This window comes from Panthera onca, chromosome C2 (assembly GCF_046562875.1).
Source record: "Panthera onca isolate mPanOnc1 chromosome C2, mPanOnc1 haplotype 2, whole genome shotgun sequence".
Lineage (NCBI taxonomy): Eukaryota > Metazoa > Chordata > Mammalia > Carnivora > Felidae > Panthera > Panthera onca.
This window is the reverse complement of record NC_138347.1, coordinates 66,962,658-66,983,758: the sequence shown is the minus strand read 5'-3', so window position 1 is coordinate 66,983,758 and position 21,101 is coordinate 66,962,658. Positions and strand designations below refer to the sequence as shown.

General features: G+C 32.6%; 1 protein-coding gene across 10 annotated transcripts in view; it reads right to left on the bottom strand.

Annotated features, from left to right (window-relative positions):
- The window catches only part of STXBP5L (syntaxin binding protein 5L), a 380,897-nt gene that overhangs the window by 63,814 nt on the left and 295,982 nt on the right, over positions 1-21,101 (bottom strand). For 7 of the 10 annotated variants that reach the window (XM_060639858.3, XM_060639856.3, XM_060639861.3 and 4 more), the window contains 2 exons: positions 12,034-12,099; positions 4,688-4,780 (listed from right to left, as the gene is read on the bottom strand). In XM_060639858.3, the coding sequence (XP_060495841.3) occupies positions 4,688-4,780; positions 12,034-12,099 (159 nt within the window). The remainder of the gene's footprint in view (positions 1-4,687; positions 4,781-12,033; positions 12,100-21,101) is intronic. The other 3 variants (XM_060639862.3, XM_060639863.3, XM_081796591.1) reach the window with 1 other exon arrangement.

Here is a 21,101-nt window from a genome sequence, read left to right as displayed (position 1 = left end):
CCTTCTATGTGAGCTCAAACTATTTTCCTTTACCATTTATAATTGTCCCAGTTCCGGCCTCTAGAGCAATAAAGAATAAATGATTCTTGCTCTCATATGTCAGATCTTAAAGCCTCTGCAGAGACTTAGGGGCCATCTCCAGGTACTCCGAACAGATAGGCAGGAATTTTTATTTTAAGATGGTGATACTGATGCAAAGAGGTTGGTAGATCACATTTTGAGAAATAACATTTTATGGTTTTATGAACATTAACCTATTCAGGAACCTTCCACAAGAAGTATTTCCTGAGATGCACCCTAGATTTTTCATATGAGACACCATTTGTCCTAGTTGTTAAATTAGATGTATATACAGTTACAGATAGATACATAGATATTCATAACACTTTCATGATCTTTAAAAATTGATTATTATATTCATTTTCAAGTTAACCGGTGCTTTTGGTTCCTTTGAGTTAAGTAAAAAAAAAAAACAAATTTTGTCATCTCTATTTTCAATCTTACATTTTCTAAATTTTAATTGGTCTTTTTTCCCCTCTGTAAAGCTCCATAAAGACTTTTTGCTTTTCTCCTATGCAGGTTTCCTGTTTTTTAGATGAAGCAAAGCCCAGTGATCCAGAACACAAGTGACCTGGATTCATATCATGACTCAACCATTTGCCAGGTGAGTGAGTGAAGCTGGGGTAGTAGTTACTTAATCTCAGGAAGAGTATGTTTCACTTTCTCTGTAAAATGGAAATAATAATAGTCCCTACTTCATAGGGATCTCTATCAGCATTAATTAAGTGAATATGTGTAATGCATTTAGCATGGTGTGGTATCTAATAAGAATTCAGTGTTAGCTATTAATTTCATTATTAGTTGACAAGAAAATATTGTTTCTCTGTGGTATTTTATATCAGAAATGACTTGTCTGGGCAATGTGTCGTATTTAAAATCTGGTACCTAGGATTAAACATTGCACATTGGGATAGTCTCCAATTGTATATAGCACTATTATTTGTTTGCTCTGCACAGTAGTACTTCCTAAGACTCCACTGCTCTTTTCAATAGTAATGCCATACACTTAATTCATAATGGGCTTATTTTCCATGAAAATCTCTTTAAATCATGTTGTGCGTTCTCTTCTAGAGTACTATTTTTAATCCTTCACACTTTGAAAAACTGCTCATCTTGGCTCACTGACAGTAACACAGCAAATAGTGACATAGGTAATCCACCTGCAGGGCAGGGACTATTGCTGCACCAAGTGTTAGACTTAGAACAGTTTGATTTCTTATTATCTTAATTCTGTTAGGTTCTGGGCAAATTGCCAGGAAATTCTTGTCCCTTTAACATGTTATGGCATACACTTTTGAAAAAAAAACCCAGAAAATTCATGAATGTACACTAAAAAAGTGAATTTTATCCTATATAAATTATATCTCAATAAAACTAAATTTAAAAAATTCATAGAAAATTATCCCCACAGAAAGGGTTACTCACTCACCTAATCACATCTATCACCTCTGACTTACCTAGAAAATATCAGGTAGGATGGCATAAGAGACCAAAGACGATGCAAATGAATGAAATAATTGACTGATGGCAAAATACATAGTAATATATATAAATTCAGCCCTAAAGTTCAGGTGATGGCCTAGAACAGCACCAGATTATAAACTTTTGCAAGACTATTTATCTCTATTCTAGAATTTCTGCCTCCAGGCTCAGTTACAATAATAGGTGGAGTAGTCTGATAGCTTACCGTAGCTTATGCCAGAATGAGGTAGTATGTTCAGGCCTAAATAAGAACAGAACTTCAGGCACTACAATACTATTTTAACTAGGGGGCTTCATGCATCATTAATGTATCAAATCCTTCAATCACTTGTTATATTCACATGCTTTTTTCCTAACTCCTAATTCAAGTCAAAGTCAATGGAAAGAGCAGCCTGGCTCATCAGAGATATGTTGTATTGGCCTCAACTCTCAGAACAAACTCTTAACTATAGAGAGCAAACTGATGGTTACCAGAGGAAAGGTGGGCAGGGGGATGGGTAAAATAGGTGATGGGGATTAAGAAATACACTTGTGATGAGCATGAGTGTGGCATGGGAGTGCTGAATCACTATATTGTACACCTGAAACTAATATTATACTATATATTAACTAAATGGAATTTAAGTAAACACTTGAAAAAATAACACATAAAAAAAAGAACCTCTTGGGGTGCCTGAGTGGCTCAGTTTGTTAAGCATCCAACTTGGCTCAGGTCATGATCTCACAGTCCATGTCAGGCTCTGTGTTGACAGCTTGGAGCCTGAAGCCTGCTTCAGAATCTGTGTCTCCCTCTCTCTACACTCCTTGCCCATTTATACTCTGTCTCTCTCTCTCTCTCTCAAAAATAAACATTAAAAAAAAATTAAAAAAAAAAAAAAAAAGAACCTCTCAGGTCCTTAATTCCACAGCTGAATCAAAATTTTTGGAACAAAACAAACCCTGAGTCAGTCTGAATGTGGCTTACTACTTTAATGGGAAATAAAATACAGAGATAGGCTAGAAATTTCTAATTGAAAGATTTTGATTAGTTGTTTCTTGGTTAGAAACAACTGGATTGACTTTTTGATTTCCAATGAAAGATTTCTATTTGATAAGTTGGCTAAAGATATCATGGTAGGAAATGACAGGTAAGTTCAAATTTCTCTGACTCCAAAGCTATGCCCTTTCCAGTAAGCAACATAATATGTATGATATATGTATGATACAGAAGATACCACTTGTGTGGCCTAGATGCCTTCTGCAAAATAAATAAATCTAATAATAAATTAAAAGTTGTTTAGATTGAAATGTTTATAAAATTTATCTGTGTATTGATTCATTCACTGACTAGTTGGAACAAAGTAACAAATTTCATTTGTCTGTATCTTCCCTAAGCCAGAAACAGATAAAACAAAAATACCTGCTATGTATATAGGTACAGTTCAAACATATGCACAATGTTGGAGTCACCATCCATGGTAGAGCACTGAAAGGCCTACATGCCTCTATGTTACTCCCCCTGCCCTCACCTTTTTAGGAAGTTGCTAAGGCATATCCAGGCAAAGAAGTATCTTTATTAGAATTTTCCTCAGCATAAAAAAATGTTTAACGTCATGACTTCACTTTTCTTACAATATCAATATATATATCCTATTTCTATCTGGACAGTGTTAATGAATCAGTAACTTGTTATTAGTGTTGTATGAATGAGAGTTAAAAGATTGGGAAACTTTACTTCTGTTCTTATCTACCTTGAATTATAAATCCCAGAGAGAACTAGTTTCTTCAACATACTTTTTTAAAAAGCACATAATAGGAGGACAAATAATTTGGGATCAGAGGAACTTGAAGTCTGAAGATATGAGTTGGTTTAGACTAAGTCATTTATTATTAGCAGGGTTATCTTGAGCAAGTTATGAAATTTTTCCTTAGTCATAATTTCTTCAGAGTTGCTGTAGGATTGAATAAGATAATACATATGAAAAATACTTTGTTTGCTTTAAAGTACTATACCAACATTGATTACAATTTTTAGCAAACAAGTCTTGATAAATTCAAATGTGATAATTTGTTGATTTTATGCACTATAAAACTAAAAACCATTTTTGTATCTAGTTTTTCCTGGAACTTAAATGGTAAACTATATTTCTAATGTTTCATGCAACGTATATTTCTTAAGTTCTTTTGAATTTCTTTGTTAAAACATTCTCTTCATAGCAATTTTGTCACTGCTTGCTTATATTTTAATTTCAGTTGTGATTAGTTTTTTGCAATTTTCATATTTCTTTTTTTCATTTTATTAATGAAACCAGGAAAACGCATAGGCTTTACAACCAAATGTAACCAAATTAGAATTCCAGATCTAATTACTTAAATACTCTGACCATCAGTTTTCTCCTCAGAAAAAGGCCTATCACAGGGGTGTTGTATTACATAAGAAAAAAATAAGTTACTGTTTGGAAAATTATGGGTTACAACTATTTTTAGGATCCTTGGTTACTGACTTATTTGGATTCTAGAATATTAGTAATTTATGCTTCTTAAATTGCAAATCTGGTCACAACCATTTTGTAATGAATGCCTAATTTAAGGAAGCTGTACAACCTGTGTTTGATTTTGATTTGGTCTCTCTGAGCAGTATCAAATATTCAATGGCTCTGCTTAAAACAGATTATAAGACCTTCCTTTCTGCTATTTCTGAGAGAACATTGCCCCTTTGAGGCAATTCTTTGGTGGAGTTTCAGGGTTCATCACGGTAGTTTCTGATCATAGAAAATACTTAATTGTATTATGAAGAATTAGGAGAATTTTTACAAAACCACTCTACTTTTTGGCTCTTAAGTTTCCCTGAATTCTCTGTTGCTCCCCTCATATTTTCTTATAGGTATGATAAAAGTATTCAGGTTTAAAGCAGAAAAACAACATTATCAAAATTCTATAGAACATTTCAAAGTCTTTCACAAAAGCCCTAACAATTCCTGTTTTGTATTGAATGAAGTCAGTGTCCATGGTTTTATTACTTCAGGGAAATTTGTCTTCATTCACCACGAGGGACCTGTATTTTCAGCACAGATAGGAATAAAGCTTTTGAGACAAATTGTGAAGTCCAGAAAATTGTAGAGATATGAAAAACTTGTTTGTTCACAAAAGAGATTTTCACTTTCACCTGGCAAGTGATGTACTTGATTCCTCTGTCTCACAGCTGGTATTTCATTCCTATAAAAGCCTGGTGCTGCCTCAGGAGTTCTGGTAGCAAGTCCTAAAGGAAGGGAATAAAAACTATTGGCATATAATTTCTTAGCCCAGGTGAACCCAGAAGTTTTATCTAAGGGGTGAATTGCATGATAACTATCTGGAAGGGTCTCTATTTTGTGCATTTATCTGGGTGTTTTGGCACTGCCCTAACAGAGGACTATTTGAATGGAAGAAGCTTTCTTCTTTGGAGGATGTACTGGGTTTCTAGAAATGTAGAACCGTGCAGAACAAGAATTCAATGTAGGCTATAAGACCTAGTTCTAACTCCAGTTTGAGAACAACAGAGCTGGTTGCTTCTTTGTTAGTTTTTGTGATGTTAGCCTCTATGAAATTTTGATAAAGATATCTTTACTAAAGAAACCTAAAGTAACATATTTTAATAACGATAAATAATTCTATCACCCTAGCCTTAACTTGAACTTGATAGCATAGTAAGTCTATTGTATACTGTGGACAGTGAGAATTATGAGGATTGATGGCTGTAGAGGTAGCAGGAATATTAGAACCCGATGCTAGCCTAGAAAAAGATGTTCATCTGAGCAAGTAATTTTTAAAGACACACCTTTAAGGAATAAAAATTAGACAAATGCACATCTTGTGGGCAGATATAACCCTACAGTTGAAGGCTTGGGTAGTTTTCAACTCTTTGTCCAAAGAAAAGGCGTCTATTTCCTTGAGGGATTGCAGTTCTGTTCCAGGTAAGTGGAGCTAGGGCTGAATGTTCCTGTTCATCCCCTTGGAAGGTATGTTTATGCAGTACACAAACTGCCCAGCCTTACCTGGTGAGTGAAAAATGGTTACACAGCCTTAAGGAAAAACAGCTGACTATTGGTAAAATTATTAGTTTAATGTTGGTTTCTGCAGATACACTGTCAGGTCTATTTGGCATGGAGTATGTTATTTTGTTCATTAGTTTATTCTCCAGGGATAGATAGCATAATATCTACATAACTACACATACTGAAAATTACCTGTTAAATAGTTGGGTGAATGAATAAATAATATGAAATGGCTATAGTATCCTGGAAGTTAAGAACATCAGCCTTCTGGTTGGCTCACTGAGATTCTTTCAGCTCTGAATTCCTATTCTGTTCTCATTGTCCTCAAATAAATATTTAATAGACTTAAACTTTGCACTATTTTACTTGCAGTTTATTGAGCTAAAAGGGAGTTTGAGATCCATGTAGAAAATCAGAATTATAAAATTATTACTGGTCTCTGGCTTGCCTAATTACCAGCCATCATTACTCAGCTCTTTGCATCAATGTTCTAATCTACTTTTATCAGACTTTGAAGGGGTTAAGGTTTGAGATCACAAAATACATACTGAGAGGGTAAGTGTAACTATTGAAAAAATATTTAAAAATTTTTCACAGAGCCATAGTTCTCAAGTGGTCCAGAGACCAGAAGCATTGGCATCACCTGGGACCTTGCTTTGCAAAATTTCAGGCCCCACTCTAGACACTCAGTGCCCAATTAGAATCTTTGGCACTCAGCAATCTGTGTTTTAACAAAATGTTCACATCATTCTCATATAGGCTTATGTTTGAGAACCATTGCATTAAGGAAAAAAAAAAAGACAAGAATAGTATTGGCTCTTAAATGCTACATATATATGAAAAAGGGGAGATATACCCAGATACAAACATAATAATTGACATTATTAATCAGATCTAGTTTTTTTAGTATGTGAATCAAGGAGACATTAGAAGGCATGGCTGCTTTTCTTAATTTTTCAGAAGTCAGATGTATTATTATTTTCTGGTTTCCCTTTATTACACATATTGATTCTGCCCTTTATAAGTTATCTAAACATTTTCACTGTTTATATTTTCATTCTTTTCTGCCTTTAGAGATAATAGGCTTCATGAGATTTAAACTACCATTAAAGTCTTAAATGTGCTTTTTTGGGTTACGTTTTAGTTTTATGAGATTGGACTGAAAAGTCTGCATTTACCCTAACAATACCTCTCCTGATAATCTAGATTAAATAAAGCAATTCCTACAATAGGAAGAGATTTCAGAATGTAGTTTTATGTATATGTGTTGCTGTGGTATTCTAGGAATGGCATGGGGTACATTCTCCTTTGTGGGCTTAGAAAGACCCTTTAATGCAACACCATTATTTTTATTTTTTCATGGGAAATGAATGGAATAATCAAATATTATTTCTAATTTTCTTAAGATAAAATAAACTTTGTTGGCACTGTTCCCAGAAGGATAGATTTCATGTATTTTAACAAACATAAAATGACTAAAAAGTTGTTATAAGGAAAAAAAAATCATTCCTCAACTGTGAATATGATTTAAGGCTGCTACTAAAGAAGAGTGGGCCCTGCCCAGCAAACCAGTCTCAAATAAGGCACTGAAGTGATAAGTGAATCTTATCACAGCCAATCATTTCTGTCCCAAGTATCCTAATACAAAAGTAGTCAAAGCCTTGTTGCTTTGAAGTAATCTACCTTATGACATGCAAAGTCCTGACTCTGCCTTGCAAAACAAACAAACAAAACAAAACAAAACAAAACAAAAAGAAAAAGTGTCTTGGTGGTGTTTCCAGATCTACCCTAACATAATAAAAAAACATCAGAGGCAAAAGTCTAAAAGCAAGATGTCTACTAAAAGCCTACAATAATTACCATAATTAATTATGATATTGAAAGACATGCCTGAGACTGGAAATAAGAGATGTTTGCTAATACCACATATATTCAACATTATATTGGAGGTCCAAGTTAATTTCTTCCTTTAGAAATAAGAATAGAACTGCTCTTTTAACAGTAGGCATAATTGGATAGACAATCCAAAAGAATTTATAAATTATTGGAATTTATCAAGTTTTCTGGATGACATCAATATACACAAATTAATTGTATTTTTATAACCTAGTCACAAACAATAAGAAAAAAATTAAAAAATTATGACGTATAAAAACACCAAATACCAAGGAATAAATCTAATGAAAGGTATGTAAGACCTCTAAAAAGAAAACTAAATATGTTACTGAGAGAAAGATGTATGTGGAACAAATAAAACTTTTATACTGTTAATGGAAGTAAAATTGGTGCAATCATTTTAGAAAACTCAGTAGTATTTACTGAAGCTGAACATAAACATACCCTATGACCCCCAGGCTTCACTCCCAGAAACATGTACAACAAAAATGAGTTTATATTTGCAATAAATATTTTACAAGATTGGTCATAACATAACCCCAAATTGAAAGCCACCTAAATGTGCAGCAACAATAAAATGCATAGATATATTCATTTAATGGAGTATCACACAGAACTAAAAATCATTCAATGTGACTGAATATCATATACGTAATGTTGAGCAAAATTAGAAAGAAAAGAAGTAAATACTGCATGTTTCCATTCATATGAGAGTCCAAAACTCACAAAACTAATTTATGGTTAAAAGTCAGAACAGTGGGTACCTTTGTGAGAGTAAGTGGCTGAGAGGCAGGAGGGAGGTTTCTGGTGTTCTACAGACATTCTGTATTATACCTCAGTTAAAAAAGTTTACTCCTAAAGAGGTAAGACCAAGGTATACAAAAGAAAAATTCCAAAGAAACAAAAAAGGAAAAGTTGTAGTATTAATAGTAAACAAAGTGGAATTCAGGTAAAAAGACATGAACAATGGTGGTTTATGGTATAAGATGCACTTTTTGTCAATATAGTTTAAAATATCTACACATGAATATTTTTAACACAGCAGATATAAGGAAAGATAGAAACATATTATTAGTACAGTATTTTAATTCTCCTTTTCTCCATCCTTGGCAAGTCAAGTAATTAAAATATAAAGACATGAAAGACTTAAATAACAATGAAGCAGCACTTATAGCTACTTAATTCTGCTACAAGTTAACATTAATAACTCTGGTAAAAGAAAAAAAAAACTCTACCATATGGAAATTACTATTAATGCAATCACAATTTATCAAAAGCTCTGATACATACAATGCAGAGTTCAATGGGAAATTTAACCTTAGTATAGCAACATGTAAGAAATAAATGAATTAAGCACCTACCACAAAAAAATTGAAAAGTGAAAAATTAGAAAAGCAGAGGAGGGAACTAATAAAGTTAAAAGCAGAAATTAAGTTAAAACCCCTAAAATCCAGTAAAACTTTTGTTCAAGTTTAAAAAAACAAAACAGAAAGGGGCACCTGGGCAGCTCAGTTGGTAAAGTGTCCCACTCTTGATTTCCACTCAGGTCATGATCTTATGGTTTGTGGGATCCAGCCCCACCTTGGGCTCTGCACTGCTGAGGGATTCTCTCTCCCTCTCTCTCTGTCCCTCTCCAGCTTGCACGTGTGTACACACACACACACACACACACACACACACAGACACACACACACATTCTTTCTCTAAATTAAAACAACAACAGAAAAATAGATTGACTATTAACTAGCCTAATTAAAGAGCCACAATCTTTGTGTATGTTACATTGAATATTGTTAGAAAATTTCTAGGATGAAAATAGTTTTCTTTACAGACAATATGAAATACAAAATCAGTAATTATAAAGGGTAAGTGACTTGATGGGAGAATTCTACCAAAACTTTAAAAAGCAGATAATTACAATTGTATTTAAATTAATGAGCATAAAGAAAAAAGTCCACAAAGGAAATGTCTGAATGCAAAAAACTGCTGTAAGGCAAGAGATACCACAAGCAAAGTTAAAATGAGAAAAATATGTGGATCTCAGGTCAAAAAAGGGTAATCTTAATTTATAAAGAGGCAATAAAAATTGATATGAAAATGACAACTCTATAGAAAATGGGCAAATTGTATGAATAGATGATTTATAGAAAAAAATAAATAGGTCTTAAACAATTGAAAAGATATTCAATATCACGTATGTGAAAGATAAATTGAAACTACATTGACCTTTTCTTACCAGCGTTACAAAAATTAAAAAAAAAAAAAGATAACCATTGTTTGTATGTTACTGATGGCAAGAGAGAAAATTGCTGCAAACTCTAAGGAGAGCAATTTGGGAAAATTTATAAAAATTAGATAGGCATATACTCTTTGACTCAGAAGCTCCAATTTTAGGAATTTACAGATCTACTGGTACACATTTGTTTGTTTGTTTGTTTATTTATTTAATGTTTATTTTTGAGAGAGAGAGAGACAGACAGAACACAAGCAGGGTAGGGGGCAGAGAGAGAGGGGGGACACAGAATCCAAAGCAGGCTCCAACTCACAAACCAGGAGATCATGACCTGAGCCAAAGTCTGATGTTTAATTGACTAAGCCACCCAGGCGCCCCTACCTGTACACGTTTATAATGAGGAAGGTATGAAGGTTAGTCACTGCAGCATTGTTTGACATGGCAGAACACTGGTAGCAAACTAAGGGTCCCTTAATTGGTGAAATACTAAATAAATTATAGTAACTGCATGCATTTCAATAACATACAACTGTAATGATTATGTAATGAAATGGAAAGACAAGATACACAGTACAGTGAATCAAGCAAAGTATATTGAAATGTATATACTATACTAATGTATAGAACAGGAAGCAAAAATGAATATACTGTGTCTTTTTGGCTTGTTTACAAATACAAATTGAAAGGATAAATAAGAAAGTAACAATGTTTATTTTTCAAAAGGATGGAAACAAAGTATGGGGAAGGGTGGGAGGGAGATTTTTAAATATCACTTCTCTTTGACTTTTGAACCCTATATTACTATTAAAATTCAGATTACAGAGGTGCCTGCGTGGTTCAGTTGGTTAAGCACCTGATCTTGATTTTGGCTCAGGTCATGATCTCGCGGTTGTGAGATCCAGCCCTGTGCTGGGCTCTGCACTGAGTGTGGAGCCTGCTTGGGATTCTCTCCCTCTGCCCTCCCCTGCTTGCATGCATATTCTCTCTCTCTCTCTCTCTCTCTCTCTCTCTCCCCCTAAAAAAAAAAATATTTAAAAATTTAAATTTAGCTTATGGATGAGAATTTAAAGTGAAGTTATTTAAATTGATATAGGATATTGAATTTTATATTGAAGATTTATGACATGAGAAAATATCAAAGTAATATTTTAAGGAGATTAGTTTTGCAACATGATATGCAAAATGAATTGTAAGGATGAGAGATCACAGAGACACCTGTTAAGAACATTTTTGTGATACTCTAAATGTAGGATACTAAATGCCTAAATTAGGATGGTGCCTACAGGATAGAAATACAAAAGAAAGGGTAAAAGTATGAGATCATATTTAAAATAAAAGCAATGAAATAAAGATTAAATAGATAGGGTTAAAAGAAAACTTTATACAGGACACTAGATTCTACTTTGCCTCACATTCCTGAAGAATAAGGATAAACAATTAGCAACTCTTAAGAGATAGAATAAATTGGGGGTGCCTGAGTGGCTCAGTAGGTTAAACATCCAACTTCATTCAGCTCAGGTCATGATTTCATAGTGCATGAGTTCGAGCCCCACATCAGGCTCTGTGCTGACAGCTCAGAGCCTGGAGCCTGCTTCAGATTCTGTGTCTCCCCCTCTCTCTGCCCCTCCCTCGTTCATGGTCTCTCTCTCTTTCTCTCTCTCTCTCTCTCTCTCTCAAAAATAAACATAAAAAAAGAGATAGAGTAAATTAAAGAAATATCACAGTTAGAAAAGAATTTCCAAAAGTCAAAATTAATTGCTTTTTAAGGCATTAAATGTTTATAAATTTATATGAAGTTAAAATAAAAATTAATTATAAGGAATTATAATTTTTTGATACTCTGAAAACATATAGTTCAGTGTCAAAGAAATACGTAATATTTTTTGGTGTTCAAAAATTTACATATACTGTATATGTATTGGAGAAAAATCAGGTAAATAAATGAAAAAATATAAGCTAACCATTTCTAATCCCACCACCCAATAATTTCTACTAACATTTCTTGTACACCTTAAAAGACCTATTCCTAGGAATCTTTATACTCACATTTTTAATATACTGTGGTAGGCTCATGCTTTCTTGATGCTTTACTTCCAGCATATTATCATTTTTTCTTTTTTTGAAAAACCTTTGTTTAAAATGTCTTTAAATATACTACACTCATATCTCTGATCTTAATTTTTTGGGAGGCCAAGAATTTTGTATATATTTGCTTATGGTAAAATTTCAGAAACTAAATTAGAAACAATTACTAAAATTATGAATTTCACATTGTAAGAATTAAGAAAATAAAGCAGTAGATTACTGCAGTGAATTACAAGAAGGCTGAAAGTTAACATTCATGTTTACCTGAAGTGGGAGACTTGCAGCGCTCAAGTTCCAGGGGAATGGGACTATCATTTAGCTCAGTTAAACCTGAAAATGAAATGACAAGAAATTAGATAAATTTCGCTAACAATTGTAGATAATTCTTATATATTCATTCCTAAAATTTTCAAAAGGTTTTTCTTCTCCCTGTGAAACTTTTCTATTCTCGTGTTATGACAATGATTCTGAAAATTTGTTTCAGTAAGTGATACCAGAAACAATAAGGAGCAATAACTAATAGATATATACAAGGAGTAATTAACATAATGGTAGTAAAATATAAAATCTTCTTTCTTACTTTTTAACATGAAATAGCTACTTTAATAAATGACCTAGTTTTATCTAAAAATAGACCAAAAATAATACAATTTATAAGGAGTTTTTAAAAAGACCTAATCAAATCTTCTTTCAAGATAAATGCTTATTGGCTTTTAAAAAGAACTTTAAGGGATGCTACAGATTCTAAATATTATACTTAGTTATAAAAATGCAGTGTTGTATAATACATATTAAGTGACTTATTTGATGATATCAAATTCCTTCTTATAATAAGCATTACATTTTTCTCTTACTTTTTAAAAAATTTTTTTAATTTTATGTATTTTAAGAGAGAGAGAGAGAGAGAGAGAGCGCACACATGTGAGTGGGGGAGGGGCAGAGAGAGAGAATCCCAGGCAGGCTCTGTGCTGACAGAGCTTGATCTCAGGAACTTCAACACCACAATCTGAGCTGAAACCAAGAGTCAGAGGTTCAACCAACTGAGCCACTCAGTCACCCCTCTTATTTTTAATACTCTGTTATGTAACTCTACTGACAAACACAAGGATAGGCACAATAAATAAATATTTTATAATTCTTGCTATCTGCCAGCCTGCATTCCTGTGGCATTCATAAAATATCCTTAATTATGGTTTTCCTATACTTGTTAGAGATTCTTATATACTTTTTCCTTATAAAAAATATTCAGAGTTCCTACTTTAATGTAAATCTTTATATCCAGAAGTACTTATTAAAAACTATTGTCAATTACCAGAACTATCTTTGTCCATATTCCTTGCTACCACCCCTTTCTTGATATAATTTGTACCAATAAACTTACTATGGTTCAAAAAATTATAGAATTTGGGAAAAGGCTGCTGTGGTACTCTAGCCCACCTCTTATGATTTACAGATAAGAAACTATGAGTTTGAAGAGTTTAAACAATTTAAGGTTACAGAACCAAGTATGTGCCAAATCTTGAATAGAATTATTTATATACTTAAGAGTCTTTTGTTAGAAGTAGGTACTGTGAATATTTTCTTCCAGTATGTGACTTATCTTGTCATTTTCTTTTTTTTTTTTTTGTCATTTTCTTAATGAAAATGAAATCTTTTGATGTTCAGGAGATTAGTTTACTTGAAGGACCCTTTATGAAATTTTTTAATTGTGAATTTTTTATAATTCCTGTTTAAGTAATCTTTGCCTACTCAATGCTCATGAAGATATTATTGTATTCTCCAAGAAGCTTTTTTAATTTTCAGCTTTCAGTTTTAGGACTATAATTCATCTCAAATAAATTTTGATTGTGGTGTGAGGTAGAGATTAAGGTTCATTTTTCCCTATATGTTGTTTGTCTAGTTTTTCCATCATTATTTGTTAAAAAGATTTTCCTTTTTTCATTGATTTTTATTAGTGCCTTAGTAAAAAATAAATTGGATACATATGTGTAAGTTTACTTCTAGACTTTGTATTTTGTAGTCATTGGTCTCTTTGTCTATCTTTTTTTGACTACCACATTAATGCAGGTCTATAGTACATCTTAAAGTCAGGTAGTAAAATACTCCAACTTTGTTCTTTTCCAAGAGTGTTTTAATTACTTCAGATTTTTTGCATTTCTAAATAAGTTTTAGAATCAATTTGTCAATTGCTACAAAAGGATATGCCAAATTTTTACTGGACTGTAATAAATCCATAGTAATTTTGATAGAATAAACATTTTAAAAATATTCAGTCTCCCAACCTATAAACATGGTATTCTCCTCTATTTAAATGATGTTTTAAATTTTTTTTTCTTTCTGCATGAGTTTGTAGATTTCAGTATAGAGGTTTTGTATGTGGCATTTTTCAAGTCTTTATTTCCTTTTTGGTTTTCTGTCTACTTCTTGTATCATTATTCGAAGTGAAGTACTGAAATTCCCAGTAATTATTGTTGGATTGTCTCTCTCTCTCCCTTTGATTCTGTCAAGTATTGCTTCATGTACTTTGTAGATCGGTCGTCAGATGCACAGATGTTATATCTTCTAGATGGGTTAACCATTTTTTCATTTTAGATGTCCCTATTTATAGTAACTTTTTTTTGCTTTAAAATCTATTTTGTCTGGTATTAACTACAGCTGTACTTGCTGTTTGCATGGTTTTTTTCTCTTTTAACTTTCAACGGATTTACATCTTTATGTGTGGCCTCTGACAGCATGGAGTTAAATCTTGGTTTTTTAAAAAATCTGGCTCAACAGTCTTTGTCTTCTGATTGAATTGTTAAATCTATCCACATTTAATGTTATAACTGATACAGTTAGGTTACACCTGTCATTCTACTTTATTTTTCTGTATGTCTCATGTCTTTTTGTCCTTCTAATCTTCCTTACTGCTTTGTTTGGCATTAAATATTTTCTAGTGTAACTCATTCATTTCTTTAATGATTTTGTCATCATATTTTTGGCCTTGCTCTAAGATAACATATACATCTTAACTTCTCAGTATCTACTTCAGATGCATATTAACTTAATTCCAGGGAGATGTAGAAATGTTATTCTTTCATACTTCTATTTCCTCTTTCCCCTTTATGTGCTATTACTGGCATACATAATATATCCATATGTGTTACAAATCCAGCAACATATTATTATAATGATTACTTTATATAACTTTGGGTTTTTATAAAACCTGAGAGAAGAAAGCAGAAAATATATTTATAGTTTGTATATTAACTTTGCAATTTATCATTTCTAGTTCTCTTCATTTGTTCCAGTCAATCCACCTGGTTTTGTTTGCTTACTCAAATACAACTTTGCTCCCACCTACTTCCTTTGTGCTGTTATTGGAAAATATATTACATTTCTACATACTGTAGGCCCATCAAGACAATTTTATAATATTGTTTCATAAATGGCTTTTTAAATCAGTTAAGAGAAGAAGTCATGTACATTTATATTATTATTTTATAATTACATAGTTACCTTAGTAGTGTTCTTTTTCCCCTTGTGTGAATTCAAATTATCATCTGGCATTAATTTTTTTCAGCCTGAGAAAAACTTCCTTTAGTATTTCTTATAAAGTGGCCTATGCTAGCAACAAATTCTCTCATTTTTTGTTTATCGGGGAATGACTTTATTTCAGCTACATTTTTGAAAGATTGTTTTGCTGGATATAAGATTTTTGGGTTTAGGTTTTTCCTTTGAGCACTCTGAATATGTTGTCCTACTGCTTCTGGCCTCCATTGTTTCTAATGAACTGTTAATCCTACTTCAGTTCTGTTGTATGGGACAAGTCATTTTTCTCTTACTGTTTTCAAGATTTTTTTGCCTTTCAGCATTTTTACTATGATGTTTCTGGGTGTGGGTATCTTTGCATTTATCCTGTTTGGAGTTCACTGACATTTTAGACATATGCATTAATGGTTTTCATCAAATTTTGGAAGTTTTCAGCCATTATCTTTTTGAATATTTTCCTGCTTCTCTCTTTTCTACTCTTATTATGGACATGTTTGCTACATTTACAGTATCCTAAGCTTCTTTGAGGATTTGTTAATTTTTCTTAATTTTTTTCCCCTCAGAATACACAGTCTCTATAAGTTTCCTTCAAGTTTGCTGATTCTGATTTCTGCCAGTTCAGATCTACTGTTGACTCCCTCTAGCAAATTTTTCTTTTCATTTACTGTACTTTTTGTACTGTACTTTTGTATAAGAATTTCCATTTGGGTCTTATTTTCCCTTGACCTCATTCACCCATTTCATCGACGCTTCACCCTCTGCCTCTGAAAACCACCAATCTCTTCCCCAGATCTATGTGCTCATTTTTGTTGCTCTTTGTTCATTTTTAGATTCCACATATAAGTGATGTCATGGGTCTTATTTCACTGGGCACTGTAATGCTCTCAAGGTCCATCCATGTTCTTGCAAATGGCAAGATTTCCTTCTTTTTTATGGCTGAATAATAATCCAGTTTGTGTGTGTGTGTGTGTGTGTGTGTGTGTGTGTGTGTAACTCAATCGTATTTTCTTTATTCATCCATCCATTGATAACACTTAGGTTGTTTCTATATCTTGGAAAATATGTAAATAATGCTGCAATGAACATGGGAGTGGCATATATCTTTTTGAGTTAGTTTTTTATTTTTCTGTATAGATACCCAGAAGTAGAATTGCTGGATTTTATGGTAGTTCTATTTTTAGTTTGTGAGGAACTTTCACACTGTTTTTCAAAGCATCTGCACCAATTTACATTCCTACCATCAGTGCACACAGGATTCCCTTTTCTCTACATACTTGCCAACACTTGTTATTTCTTGTTCTTTTGGTAATAACCATTCTAACAAATAGGAGGTGATATCTCATTGTGGTTTTGATTTGCATTTCTCTGATGATTAGTGATGCTGGGCAAATTTCATGTACCTGCAGGTTATCTGCATGTCTTTTTTTTTTTGAAAAATATCTATTCAGATGCTCTGCTAAATTTTTAATTGAAAATTTTTTTTGCTATAGTTGTATAAGTTCTTTACATATTTTGGATATTAACCTGTTACAGATATATGATTTTCAAATATTTTCTCTCATTTCACATATTGTCTTTTCATTTTGTTGATGGTTTCCTTTGCTCTGCAGAAGTTTTTTAGTTTGATGTAGTCCTACTTGTATATTTTTGTTTTTGCTGCCTTTGCTTTGGTGTCAAATCCAAAAAATTATTGCCAAGACCCAGATCAAGGAAGGAGCTTACTGCCTATATTTTCTTGTAGGATTTTATGGTTTTGTATCTTATAGTCCAGTCTTTAATCTATTTTGAGTTAATTCTTGTGTATGCTATCAGATAGTTCTGTTTGCTTTTTATAACTTCAATCTCTTTGTTAATATTCTTTATTTGATGAGACATTATCATTATAGTTTACCTTCTTTAAACATGGTGTCTTTTGGCTCTTTAAAGATTTTTCATGGCTGTTATGAGGTCTTTGTTAAATCCAACATTTGAGCCCTCTCAGAGACCATTTGTATTGCCTTGTTTTTTCTGTGAATAAGTCACACTTTCCTGTTTTATTGTAGGTCTTATAATATTTTGTTGATAACTAGACATATTAGGTAATACTGTATAGCAATTCCCTCCCTCTCTCTGGTTTTTTTTGTTGTTATTTGCTTGTTTAGTGACTTGGCTAGACTATTTTAGTGAAGTTTATTTCCCTTACATTGTGAAGACTCTGATGTTGCTTATCAGAGGGTATAGCCTTCTGTGTGTATACTGTCACCCTGGGATGACAGTAGTTTTAGCAGGGTTCTCCTTGTCTCTTTCCCTGACCACTTCATTGATATCAAATCCAGCTATTAGCTATCACAGTCACAACCAGGTGAATGCTTTATTGTTTTTGACAATGCTCCAGGATATATATTACTCAATATTCTAATCCAATTCAGATAGAAGTCATATTTGAAGCCAGTATTTGAGGTTTGTTCAAATCCCAACTCACCTTTGGCCTAGCTGGTTGCTCTTAAATAAGAGGAGCTGCCAGCCTCTTATTTGATTTCCAACAAATACTTCATTGGTTTTGAGGGCATCCTTAGGCTTGAACTTCCTCAAATTGTGTTTCAAATAAGCTAGTTTCTTTGGGGAGAGCTTCAAAGTTCATTGCCTCTTTCTCTGGGCAAAATTTCTGAGCCACTAGTCTGGACCTGGGGCAGGGACGGTAACCTCTGGCCTTCTCAGCTCTACTTTTCTGGCATGAAACCTCTGCCCTATGACCAAGCTGGGTGAGAGCAGTCAAGGCCTCAGCATTTTAGCTTGCTATGCCTGGGGTAGACATTTTGTCCTATGAGTGGGGGACTGACAGGGGAGAGAAGACTTTGACCTCTTGGCTACACTCACCAGGAATTTGTCCTTTGCAACTTGGGAGTTGGAACGGATGAGAAATGCTGGCAACCTGAAGGCAGGAGAGGTATACAGCAAGTTGTGGCTCAATATCAAACACACGCTTTTTACCAAGTGTCAGTAGATTTTCTTGAATAAATGTTTCTTTATTTTCTGTATCCTTTTAGGACAATTTCCAGAGGCTTTAAATGATTGCTGTTTTTAAAAAGTACTTTTTACCAGTTTTACTTTTTTTCTGGAGAATGTGTCCATGGTGCTTCTCAAGATGCCATTTGGAAGTCTATCCTGTACCTGATTTTTGTTTTGTTTTGTTGTTTGAGAGAGTGAAGGAGGGGCAGAGGGAGAAGGAGAGAGAAAATCCCAAGCAGGCTCTGAGCTGTCAGCGCAGAGCCCAACACAGGGCTCCATCTCATGAACCATGAGATCATGACCTGAATCAAAATCAAGAGTCGGATGTTTAACTGACTGAGCCACTCAGACGCCCCTATCCAGTACCTGGTATTTCAAAAATAAATAAATTTCTCAATTGTTTCCTTTTATTATATAGAAAGATGATTGATTTTGTATACTGTGTACTCTTCGATGTTGCTAAGTTCACATATTGTTTTGTATTTTTTTTTTTTTTTGTAGATTCCTTTGGGTGTCCTAATACACCACAATATCACTGGCAAATAAAGTGAGTTTTAATATTTTCTTGCTAAACCCTAGGCATATTATTTTTATATTGCTTTTGCCCTTACTAAGTCTTCAAGTACAATGTTGAACAAAGGTGATGAGAGTGTATATCATTGGCTTGTTACCAATTTTAGTGGAAAAACATCCAATATTCCACAATTAAGTGTGATGTTATTTGTAGGTTTTTATAGATTGGCTTTATTCATTTGAGGAAATATTCTATTCCTAGTTTTCTGGTGATTATTCTAAAGAAGTGTTAGTTTATGATTTTTTTTGCATGTATTGAGATGATCATATAATTTTCTCCTTTATTATGTTAATCAGTTGTTTTGCATTGATTGGTTTTCAAATATTAAACTCTTATTCTTGGGATAAAACCACCATGGTTATATTTTATCTTTGTTACATATGTCTGTCTTCCATTTACTAATATTTCTGAATCTATGTTCGTAAGTGAGACTGGCCTGAGCTTTCCTTTAAGTTTGTCAAGTTTTTGGTTTCAGCATTGTGCTGTCCTCAGATAAGCAGTTGGGAAGATTTCACTCTTTTTTCTATTCCCCGAAATCATTTGCATAAGATTAGTGTTATTTATGTTTGATAGAATTAATCAGTGAAATTATTCAAAGCCTGTAGTTTTCTTTGTTGTGGTTATTTAATTTTGAATTCAAAAATTTTTTAAAGATAGGAGGCTATTTATATTTTCCAATGTGTTTGGTGTCAGTTTTTATAATTTTTTTCTTTCAAGACATCTCTTGCTTTCATCTATACAATTTATAGGCATAACGTGGTTCACAGTTTTACTTTTATTATTTTTAATTTCTGTAGAATCCATAGTGATGTTCCCTTTTTAATTTATCATATTGGTTATTTTTTTTCTTCTTGATCTATCTAACTAGGGTTTTACAGATTTAGTAAATTTTTTGAGGACACACCTTGTGGTTTTATTGATCTACTCTATTGTTTGCCCTGTATTTCATTGATTTCTGTCTTTATTTCCTTCCTCTGTTTACTTTGTGTTACACTGTTCTTTTTTTTTTTTTTTTTTTTGGTGTCTTAACAAAGTTTAGATTATTAATTTGATATTTTCTTTTCCAATATAAGCAATAATGTTCTAAATTTTTCCTTTAAGTACTACTTAAGTAACAGCTTACAAATTTTGATATTTTGTGTTTATACTTTCATTCAGTTCAAAAATATTTAAAAAATTTCCTGTGATTTGTTTTTTAAACCATGACACAGTCTTAATTTCCAAATGTTTGGGGATTTTAAGATATATTTCTGTTATTGATTTCTAATTTAATTTCTCTTATGATCAGAGAACATACTCTGCTTGATTTCAGTCCCCTATAATCAAAAACAAATTGTAACTTGTTTCCTGACTCAGTCTACATTTGTGAATGTTCCATTTCTACTTGAAAAAAATGCATATTTCCCTTTGTATGTGGTAGGTGGCTATTTTGGTCAGGCCAATTTGGTTAAGAGGATTGCTTAATTTTTTTCTTAATATACTTACCAATTTTTCTTTATTTGTTCTATCAATTACTGAGGAGAAATAATGAATCCCCAGCTATGATTGTATATTTGTCTCTTTCTTTCTTTCTTTTGTTTACTTTCTGTACTTTGAATACCTCTTATTAGGTCTGTACTTGTATAGGATTATTAATATCTTTCTGATACAGTGATTCTTTTATAATTTGGAACTGCCTCTCTTCTTCTCTTAATGTCTACTTTATCTCATAATGTAGCCCCATCAGCTCTCTTGAGGTTAATACTGATAAATAATTTGATAAAATTATTTTTCACTTCTTTTATTTTTAATCATTTGTATGTTTTTGTAATTAAAGTGCATCTCTTATAAACAGCATATAGTTGGTTTTTTTTTTTTTTTCCATCTCGTTTCACAATTTCTGCCCTTTTCTTGGGTGTGTGTGTGTGTGTGTGATATTTGCTCCATTTACACTTACTATAATATAATCATTGTTAGAGTTAAGTTTACGTCTATCATTTTTTTTTTCAGCATGTCCTTCTGTGCTTTTTTCCACTATTTCACTTTTCCGTCCGTTGAAAAAAATCAAATATTTTTTAGTATTCTATTTTATCTTCTCTTTGGCTACTTAGCTACACTTCTGTTTTATTTATTTATTTATTTATTTATTTATTTATTTATTTATTTATTTATTTATTTTTTAGTGGTGGTTCTAGGGATTATAATATGCATCTATAATTCATCACAATCTACTTTTAATTATTATTGCATAATTTCTCTT